This window comes from Zingiber officinale, chromosome 8A (assembly GCF_018446385.1).
Source record: "Zingiber officinale cultivar Zhangliang chromosome 8A, Zo_v1.1, whole genome shotgun sequence".
Lineage (NCBI taxonomy): Eukaryota > Viridiplantae > Streptophyta > Magnoliopsida > Zingiberales > Zingiberaceae > Zingiber > Zingiber officinale.
Genome location: NC_056000.1, coordinates 129,211,339 through 129,231,827, shown reverse-complemented (window position 1 = coordinate 129,231,827; position 20,489 = coordinate 129,211,339). Strand labels below are relative to the sequence as shown.

At 38.2% G+C, this 20,489-nt stretch overlaps 3 protein-coding genes across 6 annotated transcripts; 2 read left to right on the top strand and 1 right to left on the bottom strand.

Annotated features, from left to right (window-relative positions):
- The first annotated feature begins 241 nt into the window (after window positions 1-241).
- LOC122010222 (NEDD8-conjugating enzyme Ubc12-like) lies at window positions 242-5,156 on the top strand. Its single transcript, XM_042566684.1, has 6 exons — window positions 242-432; window positions 2,422-2,543; window positions 3,543-3,651; window positions 3,958-4,036; window positions 4,111-4,227; window positions 4,858-5,156. The coding sequence occupies exons 1-6, from the start codon at window positions 260-262 to the stop codon at window positions 4,993-4,995; spliced, it is 738 nt and encodes a 245-aa protein (XP_042422618.1). The 5' UTR covers window positions 242-259; the 3' UTR covers window positions 4,996-5,156.
- A 1,017-nt stretch (window positions 5,157-6,173) lies between these two features.
- On the bottom strand, window positions 6,174-9,251 carry LOC122010220 (2-phytyl-1,4-beta-naphthoquinone methyltransferase, chloroplastic-like). Of its 3 annotated transcripts, none has more exons than XM_042566683.1 (8): window positions 8,997-9,251; window positions 8,847-8,927; window positions 8,695-8,785; window positions 7,454-7,542; window positions 7,054-7,187; window positions 6,919-6,980; window positions 6,701-6,800; window positions 6,174-6,497 (listed from the first exon to the last, which is right to left on the bottom strand). In XM_042566683.1, the coding sequence occupies exons 2-8, from the start codon at window positions 8,864-8,866 to the stop codon at window positions 6,397-6,399; spliced, it is 597 nt and encodes a 198-aa protein (XP_042422617.1). In that variant the 5' UTR covers window positions 8,867-8,927; window positions 8,997-9,251; the 3' UTR covers window positions 6,174-6,396. The 3 variants fall into 3 exon arrangements, with proteins under 3 accessions (XP_042422617.1, XP_042422615.1, XP_042422616.1); XM_042566681.1 differs by having other exon boundaries at window positions 8,847-8,911; XM_042566682.1 differs by having other exon boundaries at window positions 7,478-7,542; window positions 8,847-8,911.
- Window positions 9,252-9,346: 95 nt separating this feature from the next.
- LOC122010219 (pentatricopeptide repeat-containing protein At4g32450, mitochondrial-like) lies at window positions 9,347-15,306 on the top strand. Of its 2 annotated transcripts, XM_042566680.1 has the most exons (3): window positions 9,347-9,547; window positions 9,646-11,981; window positions 15,003-15,306. In XM_042566680.1, the coding sequence occupies exon 2, from the start codon at window positions 9,727-9,729 to the stop codon at window positions 11,971-11,973; it is 2,247 nt and encodes a 748-aa protein (XP_042422614.1). In that variant the 5' UTR covers window positions 9,347-9,547; window positions 9,646-9,726; the 3' UTR covers window positions 11,974-11,981; window positions 15,003-15,306. The 2 variants fall into 2 exon arrangements, with proteins under 2 accessions (XP_042422614.1, XP_042422613.1); XM_042566679.1 differs by lacking the exon at window positions 15,003-15,306 and having other exon boundaries at window positions 9,646-12,089.
- Window positions 15,307-20,489: the final 5,183 nt, after the last annotated feature.

The following is a 20,489-nucleotide window of genomic DNA, read 5'->3' as shown; positions in this document are numbered from 1 at the left end:
GTCTCTCTAACTTAGAATTTAATAATCAATAGGAGCGCCACGCCCCTAACATCTATTACCTTGACTCTGGGATAGGATAATACTGAAGTAGCTTTAAAACTACAATTGACTATTCCATTAATTAATACAAAACTTCCTTAATCACTCTATATCATTTAATAAACAAAATATTAAATTTAAAATTTCCCTTAATTTTAGATACTCATAAATTTAGCACATTCATCCAGTACATTTTAGTAAATACATTTAACGGCTTGAAATGGGGATCGAAACAGGCTGGCTATTCTCTATTCTCTCGCACGGGGCTGCTTTCTCCCGATTCCTCTTGGTTCCCTTCGCTTTCCCCAAACTAGTGCGCGACAGCCTCCGTGCGGGCGACGGGATTCGAAGGAGAGCGGAGCAAGCGGCAGCACCGGCCGGCGATTCCTCATCGTAAGCCTCCATCCTCCACTTCTCCTCCTCTTTCTCCTTTTTACTCCGCCGAATTTGATCGCCTTGCGCCGGGTTTCTCTATTTCTGTTGGGATCGCGCGATTTGTTCGGTTCTGTTGCTTCTGCCTACTCTCTACGGTGTATCGGGAAGATTCGGATATCGAACCGTAGATACGTCCAATTTCTATCGGAATGGTTCGTACTAACCCTAGGTTCTATGACGTCTGACATCCATTAAGTCAGCGCACTTAGGTTCGTCTTGTGTGTATCTGTTTGGTCTTGCCGCATCCTTGCTTCTTAAGCTTCCAAATTTTATTTTTTGATTCTTTCTATAGGCAAAAGTGATTTTGATCGGGTCAAGCTGCTACATTATAGATGAGGAATCAAAATTTTACTTCCCGATAATGGGGTCATGTTTCTTTGCAACAGGTTAATTCTGTTGTAAAATAGGTCGAATTGATGATAATTTTGAATAGTTCGGCTGCCAAAACCAGAATTTTCTGAACATTGTTTGCTGTTGATTGTGCTAAGCTTAGGAGTTGGAACTAGTCTGTCTTGATCCGATTATCCATATTTATGCCAAACTGGATGTCTCTTTCGGTGCAAGTCAGATCTTTCTCATGTACACAAGACATTGTAAACAGATTAATGAATACCTTATATTATAAACCTGATCAAGATCGTGCTCTGGGAGTTTTAACTAGTAGATAGATGGAAAATTGGCAGATATGTTATTTAGAAGCTTGCCAATAAATAGTAGTAACAAATTGTTACTTACAACTGTAGTTTGAGATTCAATTATAACTAAACTGTTCCAAACCAGGTGCAAGACCTAGTCCATGGGTACTGTGGGTCAAGATATGGCATTTTCATCTCTGTAAAATCCTGGAAACTTTGGATGGGGATTACAATCAGCATTGCTATGTGGCAACATTGCAATGGACGGGAATCAAATTGTAGAGAAAGAAGATGGAGAGGGAAATTGAGAAGGAGAAAAAGAGATAGGGGAAAGAGATGGAGTATTAATCTTGTATTGCTTGACTATCCTGTTGACTATCCTGTATTACTTTATGTGTATTTATGAACTAAAAGTACAACTTGGTCTTAGTAAAATTTCTTTGCTCAGACCCATTCTATTGTTGATTTCCCTGGATTCATTATCTATCAAGACCACTTTATCATATCTTGAACGAGGCTGAAGCCTCCTTAGAAAGTGACATTTTCCATCCCAATGAAACATGCTTGTCCTCAAGCATGCAGTCCAAATACTTGTATCGTACATTAGCTTCAGTTTGGAATGCCATCATCTTGTGACAACCATTTCTTTAGGATGATGGAAGCGCACAGATTGGATTGGAAAAGTTTTTCTTTAGCAAAGTTGGATGGGAGTTGAAAAGGTGATGTTCTTTGCTTCATACTTGAGGGTGTATTTTTTTTAATGTTTTATGAGTGGCAAGTTATGCCAACCTGCTTACGCATGCTCATACATGCAGATGTGGTAGTCAATTTTCATAGCATTTTTCTTGTTATTTTGAGTTGTTTTTCCTCTTTTTTATTTTAGTGCTTTTGTTGGGAATCTCTCTAAATCCAGGTTTAAAAAATTCAGATGGGTACATTTGGACTATATGCCACTGTTAACTTGCATGTTAATTTTTCTTTTTCAAAATACTTATTTTGATTTGCAAACGTGGAAAACATATCCAAACTCTTCAAGACAAAGATAAAAACCTGATATTCTGAAACTTCACCAGAGCAAGAAATGATATTTCAAAACTTTAAACATTTCAGATCACACTTAAGATAATGTCTTCAAATTTGTGGGTTTACTTACAGTGTGTTTGGATAACCTAACTTTGCAGCACAAATAAGAACTATGCATGTTTCCCTCCTATATTTTCACTCTCAAATATCAGATCCTTTACATATTGATATTTACTTTAAAGTATTAATTTTTCTGTTGAATGATATTCTTCTTGTTTCTTGCTTATAGCAATTGCAGAACAATGATAAAGCTTTTTAAAATTAAGGACCAAAAACGTGAGGATGCAGCAAATTCCAGTGGAAAGGCTCCTATCAAGAAACAAAGTGCTGGAGAATTGCGTCTCCACAAGGGTTTGCCGGATTATGAGTCATTTTGTTTGCACAGATCCATATAAAATATTTTACTACTTATAAATTTATTAGTGTTTATTGCTTTATTTTTATCAGCATCGTTATTTTGTAAATTATCATCATCATTTTCTTAAACTTAAAAATATTTATTGTTATTTATAAAGTTATTTTATTTATAAGATCATGTTGTTTTTTATGCCATGTCAGCTCTACTCAATACAGATACAGTACTTCTGGATACTGAAACTGTCACCAATAACAAAACTTCAAATTGTGGTTGATACCTTGATAGGTCTGAGTTTGTCAATGTGCAAAAGATGCCTTGCTAGTGTTCTAAATTGTTTGCTGTCTGGAAATATTTCTTGCTTGGAATAATCTTGACATACTTTGTTGCACTATACTGCTAGTATTGCTGCATTCATTTACAAGAATACGATGATCCTAATCCCTTTCTCTTTTTTGCTATCAATTCTCAAAACTATTTGCTCTATTTTCCCTTTCTCAGCTAACTTCATCATTGTGTGATGATCATTGTTTTCTTGTAATGTTAATTTAATCTGTGAAATTGTATTCAATTTTATGTCATTGCGACTATATCTCATAAAAATGTTTTTTTTTTGGTGGTATGATTAATCAAATACTCAAAATCATGTTATAATGTGTTCCTTATGTTATTATAGAGTCGCTCTATATCGTGGTACTTTTTTTTTGTCTTGGATATATTTCACTAGATATTGACCAGCAAAATTGGCCATTGTTTTTTCATCTGTTATCTATGATTGTGTCTAGGGTAATGGTCGATTAGTTTGTGGATCATTGAACTAAAAATTTGCTCGTAAGATTTTATCCAAATTGATATGATGTCTAATAAAATTTTCAAGTCTCACACATATCAAATATTGGTAACTTAGTTTTTAATATCTGCATCTCTTTGATCCAAAGTGCTGTGTTCTATTATAGATTTAAGTTACTACCTTATATTGCTAATTCCATTTTCAGATATTAGTGAGCTGAATCTACCAAAAAGCACGGACATAACATTTCCAAATGGCAAGGATGATCTGATGAATTTTGAAATCAGCATAAGACCTGATGAAGGATACTATCAGTAAGTAATAGTCCGTCAATGTTCTGCAGCATCAGTTTGTGTCTACATAAGCTAAGTGGTTGGACAAGTGCATTTGCTAGTAATCTCAATCCACTTCTTTAAATTATTACAAGGCTCCTTGACTGATGGTTTGACTATTGTTGTCTGTTTCTTTATTTTTGTAAATCGGATAGACTTGTTCTTGTTGCCTCTTTAGCATAAATTATCTTCCTCATAATTCCTTCTAATTTCTACGAGTTATCTTGATCTAAGATGTTTTCGTTTGTGCTTTGTTCAACTTAGTTTCTGCTTTAATGATTTTGTCAGAGGTGGTACGTTTATTTTCACATTCCAAGTATCTCCTTCTTATCCTCACGAACCACCAAAGGTCAAATGCAAGACAAAGGTAAAGCTTAACAAATGGTAATGTTTTGTGGAAAGTTCCTTTTCACTTGGGTAACACTAAAATTTCTCATCCAGGTTTACCATCCTAATATTGACTTGGAGGGAAATGTCTGCCTTAACATTCTGCGTGAAGACTGGAAGCCTGTGCTTAACATTAATACTATTGTTTATGGCTTGATTCTTCTCTTCATGGTTCGTAGTTTTAAATTTCTCCTTTGTCTAACTACTATAATTAACATTCATCCGTCATTCACGCACTTGGATAATTTTATCATTTAATCTAATTCCTAGTTTATTTGTTGTCATTCACGCACTTAGATTTATTTATTCAGCAATGTGCTATGTAAGAAACAATTCATTCATTAGTTGACTATGGCTTTTGTATATTATATCTGCTGAGAAGAATTTCATCTACTATTTTGCGTTTTGATAATGGGTATTCTACCCTGCCATCCATCCATTCATGCATGAATTTCTTTGAACTTTATTATCAGCACTCATTGATGCTGCTAAGAAATTGATGGCTTTATGGACAGAGCATGTCATGAACTCGCAAATAACTTGCTTTTCTTTATACCATTCTTTCATCATATACTGTCCTAATACTTTTATACAACGCCTCTTGCTCCAAAGTGCGGTTTCTTCAGGTTCCGTCTGAAGTTTATGTTCTTTCAATAACTATTGGACTCCTACATTTCTCAATTTTGGGAACTCTCTTTTGTCAACGATCTGTAGATGCTATTGTTGTTCAGTAGATAAACTCTATTCCAAACCATTTTCTTACTAATAACTTATTCTCTTCTGTGACTGCCTTGATCACAGCAACCCAATGATGAGGATCCCCTAAATCATGAGGCGGCAGTGGTTCTCCGCGACAACCCCAAGTTATTCGAGACGAACGTGAAAAGGGCAATGACCGGAGGTTATGTGGGTCAAGTCTACTTCCCAAGGTGCACATGACCAAAGGCTAAGTGCATAACATTGCAAACTGTGTCCTGGGAAACAACGGTTATGGTCGAAAAGAGTGTCTTGTGGTGCTATATAATATGAAACCATTTGTATTTGGCATTATCGCTGTAACTTGGTTCAAAGATTAGGCCATGGCGGCCAGTTTGCATGCATTTTAAGTATGCTATGTTTATCTCTATCCCGTTTAGTTAAATAGCTTTTGGAGTTGAGCACGTAATGCAGTAGCTCCACTAAGGATAAATTTCTCCATCCCATGATCCCATGATCACTAATAGAAACCTAAATGCTAACTAATGCCATTTCTATTTCATATTTCCTAGAGGCTAAAGTGCTGCTATGTGTAAGAGGATAAGAGTTTGAATTTGAATAGAAATGAATATTTTAGAGGTCGGTTTCTATGTAAATTGTGTTTTAGATTTATTTGATAGGTGAATTAAAAGGGAAGATCATTTACCTGTAAAATTAATCGGGGCAAGTTTGATATATGGATTATTAAAAGTAAAATAAAATGTTACTACTTTATTATTTTTATTGACCATTCTAAAAATTGTACATACTGTCATCATAGATGCCAGTAGGACGGATACGCCCCTCTCAGTTCAAGACATCTCTCTTTCAAGAAGTCACATTCTCTGTCCCTAAAATGATGTGTTCTCATGTCCTCTTGTCAATCGGATGGATTAAATCATATCTCAAGGATATAGTGCACATCACGAGATCATCATAACCGTCCGATCGACGAGGAGACATGGGAACACACCATTTTGGAGACAGAGGATCTCAACTCCTCTTTCAAGGGCGTAGCAGGAATTTGACTTCCGTACTCCAAAAGAAAGTTGATTATAGATTATTCATGAACTTAGAATTCTTCTTACTAGGTCAATGTCCGAGGGACATACTGTAAATTCGTTAGCGATATGTCTATGATAGTTCAAGTCCATCTCAGCCCAATAATTCGATATAAGAAATTTGTCCTACATAAAAATACATCTCTATTGAGATTTGAATTATAATCTTCTTATTCATTTCTCTAAATGTTTTAATTTTTTATTATTTATATTTTAAATTGTTTCGAGTGTAGCATGTTATTATATCTTGGCATGTCTCCTGCTAGCTTGAATCAGACACCAAAGCAATGTGATGAGGAAATAGAACCGGAAGCACCAAACTACACAGAATTCTATTTTAATTGAGAAGTAGAAATGGTCAGGTGCCAACCAAGTCCATTCATAAGATCAAAATTTTAAAGTGGTGCAAGAGAAGCTCATGTTCTTCTGGGAGACGCAGTCGCGACTATCTGCATGTTTGATAGTTCTTGCCTTATGGGCGACTGTTTCAGCAATTTCAATAAAAGCATTCCAATCGAGTTCATACAAAATTCTTTTGCCCCAGCTATTTGGTTGCCATTAGATTCCCCATGAAACCTCCACCAATTTCGTAGTGCCTCGCTTTGGAAAATCCTATTTCATCGACAAGGCTTTCCAATTCTTTTCCTGCAGACAGACATTTTATTTTTAGCCTATGAATGATGGCATGGTATACCATTCATACCCGAAGGATAACTAACGAGAGCTAATAAAAGGAAGCTTAATCCACAAATAGTAGCTGAGCTTCACTCACAAATGCAAAACAATTTATTAGAAATAGCTCATTTGAATATTCTAGATGTATTGAAGGAAACAATATGGGATTAAACCTGTTAAAAATTCAGCAATTGATCCTTTCAAGTACTCGTACTCTTGCGAAAGCCCGTAGTTGCTTGCAACGGGAACGACTACCTTGTCTAGCATCCATTCCTAAACCATGGAAGCACAGATCTTTAGTTGTTTCCCAATAAAGTAAAAACAAAAAACTGATGAAAGAAAGAAAAATTAAGCATGGTTTGGGTTTTGTGAGGATTGGAGAACACAGTACTTGTGCCGTGTTTACGAGATTTGATGTGCTCTTATTGAAATCTAAGATGGAGACCTTTGAACCTGGAAAAAATGTAAAATATTAATAGGTAATCCTAAACCATTGTCTAAGAAACCAAAAGAGCAAATTAGAAACCTGGCTTTAGAACCCGAAAAATCTCCCTGAGAGCTTTTTGTCTGTCAACCAAATTACGCAATCCATATCCCATGGTAATTGCATCAAAGTAGCAATCTGGAAATGGTAGATTTAGTGCATCACCTTCAATCCACCTGCAACAATGCACCACATGAATCTGGTTTTAGAAAATAAACTGGAAGAACAAGATCAATAAATCTTTGGAAGCAATGAAATGTAAATTTTGCTGTTTCATTTGATGCATTTCGAGAACAAGCATTTCCTAGAATATAACGAGATGTTGATAAAATATCTTATAAGGCGCAATAAAAGTAAAACGATGATTCAAACATGAAATCTATCTATGTCCTTCCAACAACCATGTTTCTGCTTCCTATTTATGTATACAATTAGTAATTACTGAATGTTTTGGTAGGAAGCTTTCCAATACAAGTCTTGACGAACGGAAGCAATGGATAGTTGTTCTCTTGAGAAATCTAGACCGCAAACCTGCAAGTGAGAGGATTAGAATCTCCAACTAACTACAAAATAAGGAGGAGATATCTCAAATGTTATGACATTTTCATACTTAGTTGAAATACTTAGCCTAGTTCTACTGAGCCATTCAATCTACTAAAAAAAGCAAGGTTTAGCTTTCTAGAAATTATAGAAACTAAAACTTCTAATGTTCCATTAGAAGGTTTTAAAAAACGTATGCAAGAGGTGTTCGGTTGAATACTGCATGATGCATAATGGGGGTGTCTATGCAGCAGTATTTTAAGAAAATATCATGTTGCATTGGTACTGAGATAAATAAAATTTACATCTGTCATTTAAAAATTATATTAATCATTCTAACAAGTCAATAAAGGCATATCTACTTTGTAAGCGAACATGAGTAATGAAATAACCACAATTAATGTACATAACCAATGCACATATATTCTTTTATTTACTTAAGCAATACATGTAGTTTGTTCCTTTTTTTTTCCCCCTGTTTAGCAATATTGGTTTAGCCTTCATCAACATTAACTTGGACATGCCTTGCCTTTACCAATCTATTGATTGATTTAGCCTGCATGAATTGATTCTTGTGTGGCCATAGCAAATGCCATGATTTTCCCTGACTGCATAAGCTTATGCAGCCAAACAAGCGCAGAGACTCTCAACAACAATGCATGAGATGGTAAGATGATTAATAGATATTCCACAATTAGTCATGCAAATACACCAACTATTTTTTTTTCAAGTTCCAATTGATATATCCAATCTAAGCATAGTTGTTGCCTGTGAGCTAATAATTCTTTTGTCTGACTAAGAAACAATTCACATCAGAACTATGCACTACAATGGTTTTAACTCAAAAGGAGAGCTAATTTAGGATGCCATCTTTAAGAAATCTCAAATGCCAATTGCCAAGACAGAAGCTTGACCCTCTGTCCAAAGTTCCAAGCCATAACATAGAAATCTCCTCTCACTTATGCTGATGAATCCTTTACGGAGTAGATTGTTCTTCTATACGCAATCAACAAAATTTAGGAGTGTATGAAGATTTAGCCAATTTGCAATGCAACCAAAACTTCGGGTATGAATAGTAAAATGCAAGTATAACTCGAGATGGCATAGAAAATGCAGCTCAGATGATGCAGCCAACAAACGCACCTCTCCTTGGAGTCCCACCTTCTGGGAGAGAAGGAACGTCAAATCGCCACTTCCGCAGCACAGATCAAGTGCTCGATCCCCTTTCTTTGCCCTGAGAGAGTGAAATCAGCAAGGAGAGAAATATGAAGAAGGACATGGAAATCGGTATTCACCCGCTCCAGGAGATGCACATCCTCTTCCAGGATCGGTGCAGCCCCAAGCTGAGCAGATCGTTCAGCTTCCATTTCCACTCGCTGTTAGAGAAACTGAAACAGAGAAAGCAGATCGAGTACGGAAATAAGAGGGCTAGAACGGAGGCATACATCGTCGTAGATGGGGGCGATGCGGTTAAAGAGCGCCTGCCGTTGGGCGGAGCAGCAGATTCGAGTCTTTCCCAGTGGGGAAGAAAAGGAGAAAAAGGATCGCGGAAAGCTGAAGACAGGTCGAGGTAGCGGCGGACGGCGGTGGAGGGCGGCCGATGAAGACAGTGATGCCGGAGGGCGGCGAACTACAGCCATGCCGACGAAATGGAAAAGCATTTGTGTGGACGGCGTCCGCTCGCGCCAATCGACCGCGGATAATTAATCTTTTTTTTTAAAAAAAAAATAAATTATAAAGGAGATATTATTTAATAATTAAAAAAATAATAAAACCCTAACCCCACAAACGCATACGGCCTTTCCTGTCGACATTCCGGCGTTACCTATCCGCCGCCAACGCCAGAATGCGCCACCTCCCTGACTTTCTCCTCCCTTTCAGCTTATTGTAGACGGTGCCGCTGCTTAACGGCATCTCCCGTCTTCATAGTTCATGCCCGACGGCAGCATAGACTGGTCGATCGACGCCTCCTCCGTATCCTCTCTCCTCTTATTAGGTGTTTTATAAACTCAAGCTTGATTTTTTTTCCCCTTCTTTTGTGAAATGTTTGATCTTGGTTCGTTCGAGCTCTAAGTTCTACTTGTAATTGTGAAGGCATGGAGCAAAAAATTTGTTTTTGAGCAGACATCATCTCGCTGTGGAAAGATCTTGGAATTGATAGGAGACGGCATATCAATGTTCAAGAAGAAGCTATCGATCCTCACCAAAAGTTCCCTCTCTCTGCTATCTAAGGTTCGCTCGTATTCTCCTCCATTCCCCTCGTATTCACTCCGTCTCCCTTCGCGAAACACTGGAAGTTTGCACGATGATTTTGCCAACGAGGCACTTCCACCCTCGTTCTCTCGGTGGCTAAACATTGCTGCAGAAAGAAATGATTACACACCTGAACACTGCACCCGCCGGGAGAGTGATGATGCGTTGAATTACCACAGCAACGGTATCTATGGGAACTGCAGTTCAAGCTCAAGGTTGGAGATGCATCAAAGATCGAGTCTTTCAGATGTGCATGGGGGGAAGTCACGCGATGCTCACACTCAGGTAAATGCAAATTGTGCTGATGGGCGAGTCACTTACAATTTCTACGAGGGCGCCGATAGGCATGACACTAGCAACAGTGCACATGTGTGCCAAATGAATTTTAATGGCAATGAATGGAGAAGCAACAGCGACTTCAGTTCTGATGGTTACGATCAGAAAAACTATACTGGAACTGGTGGGCAGAGTCTAAGTGTGTCTACTAGTCAGCATAACAATCTGCAAGTAGGTTGGAATAGCCAAATTAGGGCGGGGGAGTTCCACCATAGTTCAAATTTTGATCGTGGTCGTAGTGCTATAGCAAATACTGAATCATATGGAAATCGGAAAGAATGGCATAGAAGTAACAAATTTGATCCTAGTGGACGTTATGGAGAGAAATATCCAGAACGCTTAGGAGAAGACGCATATTCAAGCTTTGTCAATGCAAAATATGGACATAATCCAGGGACATTGCAACACGACCCCAATTCTAACTGTCTGGATAACAGAGCTGGAGCTTTTCCAAATTGCCAGAAAGGAACTTATACAGATACCGAAGCAAATATTCATCAAATGTCAAATGGGAATTACACAGCTGGATATCAAAGAGAGGATCCTCCTGTTGCTTACGAGAATTCTGCTTTATCTGATAACTCAGTAAAACAAGATGTTTCTGTATCTTCTCCTAATGGATCTGCTGAAATTGGCTATTCTGTAACATACAAGGGCACAATTGAAGAACTGGATCAGTTTTGCAAAGAAAAGAAGATGAGAGAGGCAATGGAAGTGTTGGTTATGCTTGAGAGGAATGGGTTTGTGGTGGATCTCCCAAGGTATTTGAATTTGATCCTAGCATGTGATGATGACAAGTTTATAGAAGAAGCAAGAAAATTACATAGCCACATATTACAAAGATTTGAAAATGTTGACGTTGGAGTAAATAACAGGTTTCTGAGTATGTACTTCAAGTGCAGTTCAACGTCGGATGCCTATCAGTTATTTGATAGCATGCCCCATCGAAATTTGACATCTTGGGATACCATGATAATGGGTCTTGCAAATAATGGGCTTGGAGATGATGCCATTGAAATGTTCACGGAGTTTAAACAGAAAGGATTGACACCTGATGGAGGATTGTTTGTCTCCGTTTTTTATGTCTGTGGTTGTCTAGGAGCTGCTGAGGAAGGATTGTTGCACTTTGAATCAATGAAAAAGGATTTTGGCATTGCTCCTGGCATGGAACATTACCTTGGAGTCGTAGACATGCTTGGGAGAGCTGGATATTTGGAAGAAGCTCTGGAATTCATTGACCAGATGCCGTTTGAGCCGAGTATTGATATTTGGGAAACATTGATGACTGTTTCTAGATTAAATGGAAATTTGGAACTAGGGGATCTATGTGCTAAGGTTGTAGAGCACTTAGATGCATCCAGGCTGAATGAGCAATCGAAGAAGGGTTTGCTGCTTGTGAAAGATTCAGACTTGGCAAAGGAGAAAGAAAAGAAAAAGGGTCTTCAACTTAAGAGCAAAATTCGTGAATATAGAGCAGGAGACAGATCTCATCCTGAGAATGATAAGCTTTATGCACAGCTAAGGTGTTTACAACAACAAATGAAAGAGGCTGGATATGTACCAGACACAAGATTTGTGCTCCATGATGTTGATCAGGAATCTAAAGAGGATGCTTTACTTGCTCACAGCGAGAGGCTAGCTCTTTCTTACGCCCTTATGACTAGCTCTGTTCGCTCTGATATTAGGATCATGAAAAATCTTCGTGTTTGTGGAGATTGCCATAATGCTTTGAAAATCATATCAAAGCTAGTTGGACGACTAATCATTGCTAGAGATGCTAAGAGATTTCATCATTTTGAGAATGGAGTATGTTCTTGCAAAGATTACTGGTAATCTTGAAGGTAAGGTTATTTTTCTGAAGTTTCTGTCAAACATGAAACTTGTACATGTAAGTTCTTTTAACTACTCGGTAGATCATTGTGTACCTCAATAAAATTTAGCATTTCGCATGGGTGTTCTTAATCATCTACACTTTTTGAAAACAAAAGGCATGGACAAGGAAGAGGAAGGTAAAAACACAAATAAGTATATTATTTTAAGTATTTGTTTTGATTTTGTTGTGTCCAAAGGATTTTTACATATCTCCACAATGATATGATATTGTCTACTTTATATTTAGACCTTCATGATTTTGCTCTTTGGCTCTATCAAAAAGATCTCATATCAATGGAGATATCTTACATCTTTTTAAATCCATGATTTTTACCAAATCTTTTCAACGTTGGGCTTTAATTGAATCCCAACAATTCTCCCCTTAAACGAAGGATCACAATTACTTTCATGATCTGAGCCTCCCCGCGAGCATCCGGTCACCTTGACTTGTTATGGGGTCTTCCCACAAGCATCTGCATTTGATTGTCTTGACTTACTCCGGGCCTCTCCGCGAGCATTCGGTCACCTTGACCCACTTCGGGTCTCCCTACGAGTATTCGGTCATCCTGACCTATTCGTCTCTTCGTAAGTATCTGTTCACTCTAACCTGCTCTAGGCCTTCCTGCAAGTATCCAATTATCTTGACCTGCTCTGGGCCTCCCCGTGAGTATCCGATTATCCTGACCTGCTTCGGGGTCTTCTTGTAATTATTCGATCATCTTGACTCGTTCTAGGTCTCCCTATGAGCATCTGCAACTGGTTACCTTTGACCTGCTTCAGACCTCTCCACGAGCATCCGCATTCGGTCACCCTGACCTGCTCTGGGTCTTCCTAAATCTTTCATATCAAATTTCTTGCTCAGTAGTCTTGTCAATTTGTCAACCTCTTTCATCTTCTTCGCAACAATGAGCATGTCATCTGCGTATAGTAGTAAGAAAACCAGTGATTCATTTTCAAGGCTCTTCACATATATGCAACAGTCATACTCACATTTCCTATATCTGTTTGGAATCATGTATGAATCAAAACTTTCGTTCTATTGCCTAGGAGATTGTTTTAATCTATAGAGCGATTTTTTCAACTTACAAACCAATCGCTCTTGTCCAGGTTGACTAAATCCTTCAGGTTGTGACACAAAAATCTACTCCTCTAAATTTTCATAAAGAAATGCGGTCTTCACATTCATTTGCTCCAGCTACAAATTGTGATGTATCACTAAAGCTAACACCGTTTTAATTGGCGTATGTCTAATCACTGGAGAGAAAATTTCTAGATAGTTAATCCACTTTTTTTGTGAATATCCGTTTGCTATCAACCGAGCCTTGAACTTCACTTCTTCTTCCTTTGACATTGTTTTTTTCTTCTTGAATATCTACTTGCATCCTATAGCTTTCTCTCCTTCAAGAAGTTCCATTAGATCCTATGTTTGGTTCTTATGCAACGACTCCATCTCCTCTGCCATAGCACCCGTCCACTTATCGTTCTTAGAGCTGTGTATCACCTCCTGAAAAGATGTAGGATCTCCGTTACTAGTGATAAGCGCATACGATACCAAATCTTTGAATTCGTATCTGGTGGGAGGTTTTACGACTCATCTCGTTCTACCACCAGCTATAGTGCGATGCTTCGTGTGTTCTGAGCTAGAATCATCGGAGTCATGAGTCTATAGCTCCACTTGCATAACATCTTTCTCCATGATGCTCTGTGGTGTTTTCTTTCCTTCTTTTTGAGTACGCTGTAGCATAGTTTTCTCGTCAAACACATCTCTGCTGATCATCACCTTGTTTGCCTTAGGATCACAAAGCTTGAAGTTTTTAACTCCTTTCTGATACCCTAGAAAAATGTATTGTTTTGACTTCGCATCTAGTTTTAATCTTTTCTCACTAGATATGCGCATATAGGATGGACATCCAAAAACTCGAAGATGAGAGTAATCTACTTGATTCTCTGTATATACTTCCTTTTATATCTTGCCTTCTAGTGCCGCCCTTGGTGATCTATGAGATAACATGTTATGTTAACCGCTTCCTCCAGAAATTTTTTGCAAGCTCTGCATTCAGTCTGAGACATCATGCCTTCCCAATGATTGTTCTATTCAATCTTTCCACTATCTCATTCTGCGGAGGTATTCTGCGAACCAAGAAATATCTCATTATCTTATGTTGCTCATAAAATTCATGAAACTTTGAATTTGTGTACTCAGTCTCATTGTCTGACTTAAGACATTTGCTATTCCTTCTGGTCTAGTTCTCAACTTATATTTTCCACAGTTTAAACTTTGCAAAAGTTTCTGACTTGTGACGCATAAAGTGTACTTAGATCTTTAATGAGAAATCATTAATAAAACTCACAAAATACAAGTGCCCTCCGCTTGATACTATACTAGTTGGTCTCCAGAGATTTGTATGTATGTAGTCTAGAATGTCCTCCATCTTGTTTGTTGTCGTCTTGAATTGTACTTTACTCTGTTTCCCAAGAATACAAAATTTGTAGAATTCAAATCTGCACGTTTTGACATGCTTCAACAAATTTCTCTTGTGAAGTTCTAGCATCCTACGTTCACACATATGTCCTAGCCGTATATGTCACAAGACAGTAGTACTGTCTGATTCAGACTCCATTGAGACGTCTCCATCTACAACTGTAGTCCCTATTAATTTGTAGACATTTTTTGTTACCTTTCGTCCTTTCATTATCGTTAGAACTCTCTTGTTGATCTTCATCACCCCGTTCACTGATTTGTAATTGCAACCAATACCATACAGTGTGCCTAGTGAGATTAAGCTCTTACTTAGCTATGATATCATTTGTTGTGCCTAGAGGATGTTTATAATGATATGATATTGTCTACTTTGAGTCTAGACCCTTATGATTTTGTTCTTGAACTGTTTCCAAAAAGTCTCATGACAATGGAGATATTCTATATTCTTTTAAATTTATAATTTTTATCAAATTTTTTTAAATATGAGATTTTGATTGAATCTCAACAGACTTATTTGGAGCGACTAGATGAGTAAATTATACTCTTATGCCTCCTGGTGAGTTCTTGGAAGATGAACAAGTTACCAATTTGCCTCACTTCATCAATGATTAAGATCGAGTGGCGAAAGCAAAGTATTTAAGTAATCCCATTGGCTCTGCGGAAGAGCAGAAGACGAAAGAACAGGTATTTGTCTAAAAAAACATTTTTTCTTCCTCATATTTTCGTTATTTATTATAAAGTCGTATAGCATTTTGTCTAGAAGACAATACTTTTTTCCAATTTTTCTAAGAAGCTCTTGATGTAATTCCGCGGACGGAGCACTGAGCGCCGTGACTGTGGTGGCTGCTCTGCTGGCACGCTGTCACAGCTGTAAATTTTCATCTTAGAAAATTGTTTGTATGATAATTAAGACCCGCACTTGACTCAGTTACTAATGAATACATCATAGAGAGGTATGAAGAACGTCCAATGCAAAGGTATAACAAAAGTCTCAAGCAAGTCAGCAAGCAAGTCAGCAACACTACTAAGTATGGGAAAACTCCTGACCATCATTATTCTGATAATAAAGGAATACAAGTAGAATAACATAGAATTATTTACAAATCACTCATGATTTACCCATACAAATCCTTCATGATCTTGATTGCAATTCTTCACGATCCGTCCAGGCAAAGCCCCCTTAACACTTGCCTAGAATCTCTTCCAAGTTTTGCCTCAATGCATCTCCCTTACCACTCTTGACACACTTTGGCACCACCCTTGGCACACTCTTGTCAATGACCCACCTTGCCTATTTATCATGTATAGGCAAGTGTTCATAAGGAAGTTACATGGTAGTTGTCCCAATTACCAATGTCACATGTACAAAACCGACTCAACTTCTAAAAAAACCGTTTTGTCCATATGTCTTAGTTGTATTGGCTCCATGTCAAGTGGCAGACTGCACACCTTGCACTTTGCTCCATCATCATGTTGCATTGCCCCATGCTAAGTGTCAGCATGCACTGCTTGTGCTTCGCCTTTATGGCTTCACTGTATTGGTCCATGCCAAATGTCAATCTGCACACTTTTGTGTTTGACCACGATCTACTTCGTTGGCACCACGGACAACCCATCTGTCCACCTAGTGTTCACACAACGGCTCCGTTTCTTTGGCACCACGGACAAGTCCATTTGTCCGCACAACAGACAAGTCCATCTGTCCACTCAGTCCATGGCTCCGCTTCTTTGGCTCTGTGCCAAAGTTTGTTTGCACACCAAGTGCTAGGCCCACAACTCTGTTTCTTTAGCACCACGGACAAGTTCATTTGTCCGCTCCCTTGGCGCCACAGGCAAGTTCATCTGTCCATACCTTTGCTGCCACAGACAAGTCCATCTGTCTGATCCTTGGGCAATATAGACAAGTCTATCTGTTCGCTCCTTTGCTGTTTGGCATGCCCATCACACATGCCTTACTCTCATGATCACCAAGTTTGCCCCTACATGTTGGTTGCTACTCGGAAAACCCAATGGCTCCACTGTACAAAAATTTTGTACGTGATCTGAACCTTTCCTAGCTACCATGTGTTCTTTTAAGTTAAACTTGTATCTCCTGCGGAACTTAACACGTTTGATTCCAAGTTTAACTTATATGTTCTTTTAAGTTTAGATTTGGATCTCCTGCGGAACTTAACACGTTTGATCCAAATCACCTAGGTTATAAATTCAATTAAATATTAGCTTCCAAAATTGGCTTCCAATACTGCATGGCAAGACACTTGGCCTTCTTGGATATGGGAGCAACCACCACCGACTAGACAAAGTCTTTTAAGGAAAGTTAATATTTAATTTCCTTATATAACTCTAGGTTAACCAAAAGGAACAATCAAATCACAAGGAAAAAAGAAAAAGAACACAACATCGAAATTAAATTCGAAAAACAAGAATCGAATGTCTCTTGTATTTGGTATTTATACAAAGAAAAATTAACTAGTATGATGCGGAAATTAAATACTAGTTATACCTCTTCCTTGTATGCTAAAAACTTCGAGATCTTCTGTCATATCTCTCGCCTCCTCTTAGACGTCGTATGAGCGACGATCCTCCAAGACGAACACCACCCGGAAAGCTTCTCTTCCAAACTCTCTTTCTTTTCTAATGTGGATATTAAAAAGAAAGTTTTAAAATTTAAAACCAAGTTTTAAAATTTAAAACATCTCTAATAATATTTTTTTTTAAAAGAAAGTTTTATAAATTTTACAACTCTCTTTTAAAACCTTGTAACCTAATTTAAATTAGGAAAGTTTTATAAATTTTTAAAATATCTCTTTTTACAAATTGTAAATATCTAAGGAAATTTAAAAATTCAAAAACAACCTTCCTAATTTAAATATTGCGGGCGACCCCCTTGCCCAAGGCAAGGGCCGGCCACTTCTAGAGAATATGTGGTCGGCCATTGCTTGGTCACCAAGCAATGAACCAGCCCCTTCTTGGACACCAAGATAGGCTTTTCTTTGGATGGACTTGAGGCTTTATTGAGGCTACAACAGGGACCTAGAGGAGAAATTGGTTTTGGCCTTCCGATGAGCTTGAGTATCCCGTGCTCGCCCCGAACACACAACTCAAGTTCATCGATAATAACTCATTCCAATAGAGAGTTATTACCGCACTACCGCACCAATCCCAAATTATATTATGGGCCCCTTCTTATCATGAGTGTGTTAGTCTCCCTGTGTTTAATATTACGAATGTCCACTAATTAAATGAGTTACTGGCAACTCATTTAATTAATATCTAGCTCCAAGAGTAGTACCACCCAACTTTATTGTCATGTTGGAATAGGTCCACCTGCAGGGTTTAACATGACAATCCTTATGAGCTCCTCTTGGGAGCATTCTCAACCTAGATAACTAGGACACAGATTCCTTCTATAATCAAAAACACATACTATAAGTAATATCATTTCCCAACTTATCGGACATATTGATTTATCGAGCTAAACCTCACCCTTTGATAAGTCAAAGAAATAAATATTAAATATACATGCTTGTTATTATATTAGGATTAAGAGCACACATTTCTATAATAACTAAGGTCTAGTTCTTTTACTAAGTCAGTACAAAAAGAACTTACCTAAATGATCCTACTCAATACACTTAAAGTGTATCAGTGTAATTTATTAGTCAAGATAAACTAATACTTAATTACACTACGTCTATTCTGATGGTTTGTTCCTTTCCATCTTAGTCGTGAGCAACTGTTTATAATTTATAGAGATCCGACAACATGATCTTCTAAGTGTGACTCCACACTCCATGTTATCTACTATATAAATTAATTGAACAATTATATTTAACAAATAAATGTAAACATTTGACCAATGTGATTCTTTATTTCAAAATAAATGTGTACAAAAGCTAAACTTTTAAGTATACACTCCAACAATGTCTGGTGCATTGGATAGCACTCCACGTATTGTCACAAGTCTCTACTATTCGGCTTGCCTTGCGCATAGGCCATGCTCGAGAGATTGCCAAGTCTGCCTCTTGCATACTTGGGCTTGAGCAGCACCCCGCGTACTGCTTCAATGCTTGACATGCCTTGCGTGCACGCCATGCTCGCTGGATTGCCAAGTCTTTGCCTTTTGCATGACTTGGGCTTAGGCAGCCCCGCGCTGCCAATCCACTGGCTGCTTGACGTATCTTGCACACATGCCACACCCACTTCTTTGCCAAGTCTTCCTTCTATAGACTTGGGCTTGGACAATGCCTCGTGCATTGCCAAATCCTTTGCCGCATCTAAGCATGCTTTGCGCGCATGCCCGACTTAGACACTTGCCAAGTCTTCTTCTTGTAGACTTAGGCTTGGATAGTGCCCTGCGCACTACCGGTCTGTTGCTTAGCATGGCTTGTGCCCATGTCACACCCGCTAGAATGCTAAGTTCGCCTCCTGCCATACTTGGGCTTGGACAGTCCTACGTCGTCATGTTGCTTGGCATGGCTTACGCCCATGTCACGCTCGCTGGAATGCCAAGTCTGCCTCCTGCAAACTTGGGCTTGGATAGTGCCCCGCGTACTGCCAGTCTGTTGCTTGGTATGGCTAGCGCCCATACCACGCCTATTGGAATGTCAAGTCTCTTTCTTGCAAGACTTGGCTTGGACAACCCTACGTTGTTCAAAGTAAGGGGGCTACCACACGCCATGGTGGTGAACTCAAGGTATTGTTTGGTGCTTTGTCTGAGCACGGATCCATAGAATTCCACCTATGAACGACCCTGGTCCAGGAACGGACCTGGGGTCGCTGTCCAGAGAATCCCGTCTGGCTTTGTCTGCCACTTCCACTGCACCCGGTGCCGAGGACAGATCCTTTGGTCCGCAATTTATAGACCAAAGGATGGTCCATAATTTATGGACCAAATGATGGCCCACTGCTTTTGATTGGTGGATTATGATAAACTCCATCTATTTAATAGGTAAAGTCTATCAAAATGAATTAATCTATATAGTGGATCATCTTTTGGTCTATAAATTATGGATTAGAGGATCCCGTCTACCCGATACCCATACTGTAGCATCGTTACTTGTGATATTAATTGAGATTATCTTTGGATGATTTCCAAAAGAATGAACATATCAGGCAGAAAATTATTAAACCAGCGCTTTTTAAAAATTATCAAATCAATATTCCGGCTTTAATTTTTGTCTTGCAATATACCTTTGCCTAGAGGTTTTAATTTGATTTGGGTCTATGTCTATCCCATTAGGATTGGTGTGAAATTAAAAAATATTTAAATTTTAAAATGAAAAAGAAAAATTATTATATATATATATATATATATAAAAGAATGATATATATATATATATATAAGAATGATGTCCGACATATTTACGTGAATAAATGTGGATGACATTCAATGTGGGTGATCCGATGTTGTTAAACTTTAATTTATTATTTTTTTTTCTCATTTTTATATAATAATTTTTTCTTTCTCCTTTGATTATATGTAAAGAGCTGTTGGTTTATAGGTTTATAAAAATTAGCATTAAAGTAGTACTGGTACCATCAAATCAACACCAACCTTAGTGGTGGATGCAAATTAGCACCAAGGCACCATCTTAGTGTTGATATTTAAAAATTCGCACTACCTTATGACTACGTTTGGTTGGGTGTAATGTAATTTAGCTTGTAATATAATCAAATTTGTAATGTAATATAATGTAATCTTGATTACATTACTACGTTTGGTAATGTAATGAATGTAATCTTTGATTACAAAGGTGATTACATTCTTTTGTTTGGTGTCCATTATTTTTTATAAGGAATGTAATTCATATTATTATAAAATGACAAAAATATCCTGTGACCTCTATCGGCGGTTGCCACACCTCTGCCAGAGTTTACGGTAACCATCGGCAACCAACGGCCGGCGATCGGCGGCGGCCGGCGACCGGCGACCGGCCGACGACCGGCGGCCGACGACCGGCGGCGGCCGGTGACGAAGGTCGGCTACCGGTGG

What these genes read in the sequence shown, in the direction of transcription:
- LOC122010220 (XM_042566681.1), bottom strand. Translation starts at nt 9,212, where the DNA reads ATGCTTTTCCATTTCGTCGGCATGGCTGTAGTTCGCCGCCCTCCGGCA. An exon ending in TCGCCCCCATCTACGACGAT is followed by an intron (nt 8,912 to 8,996) that starts GTATGCCTCCGT and finishes TGGAAATGGAAG; the next exon opens with CTGAACGATCTGCTCAGCTT. An exon ending in AATTGCTGAATTTTTAACAG is followed by an intron (nt 6,498 to 6,700) that starts GTTTAATCCCAT and finishes GTCTGTCTGCAG; the next exon opens with GAAAAGAATTGGAAAGCCTT.
- LOC122010222 (XM_042566684.1), top strand. Translation starts at nt 260, where the DNA reads ATGGGGATCGAAACAGGCTGGCTATTCTCTATTCTCTCGCACGGGGCT. An exon ending in AGAATTGCGTCTCCACAAGG is followed by an intron (nt 2,544 to 3,542) that starts GTTTGCCGGATT and finishes TTCCATTTTCAG; the next exon opens with ATATTAGTGAGCTGAATCTA. An exon ending in CCTGATGAAGGATACTATCA is followed by an intron (nt 3,652 to 3,957) that starts GTAAGTAATAGT and finishes TGATTTTGTCAG; the next exon opens with AGGTGGTACGTTTATTTTCA.
- LOC122010219 (XM_042566680.1), top strand. Translation starts at nt 9,727, where the DNA reads ATGTTCAAGAAGAAGCTATCGATCCTCACCAAAAGTTCCCTCTCTCTG.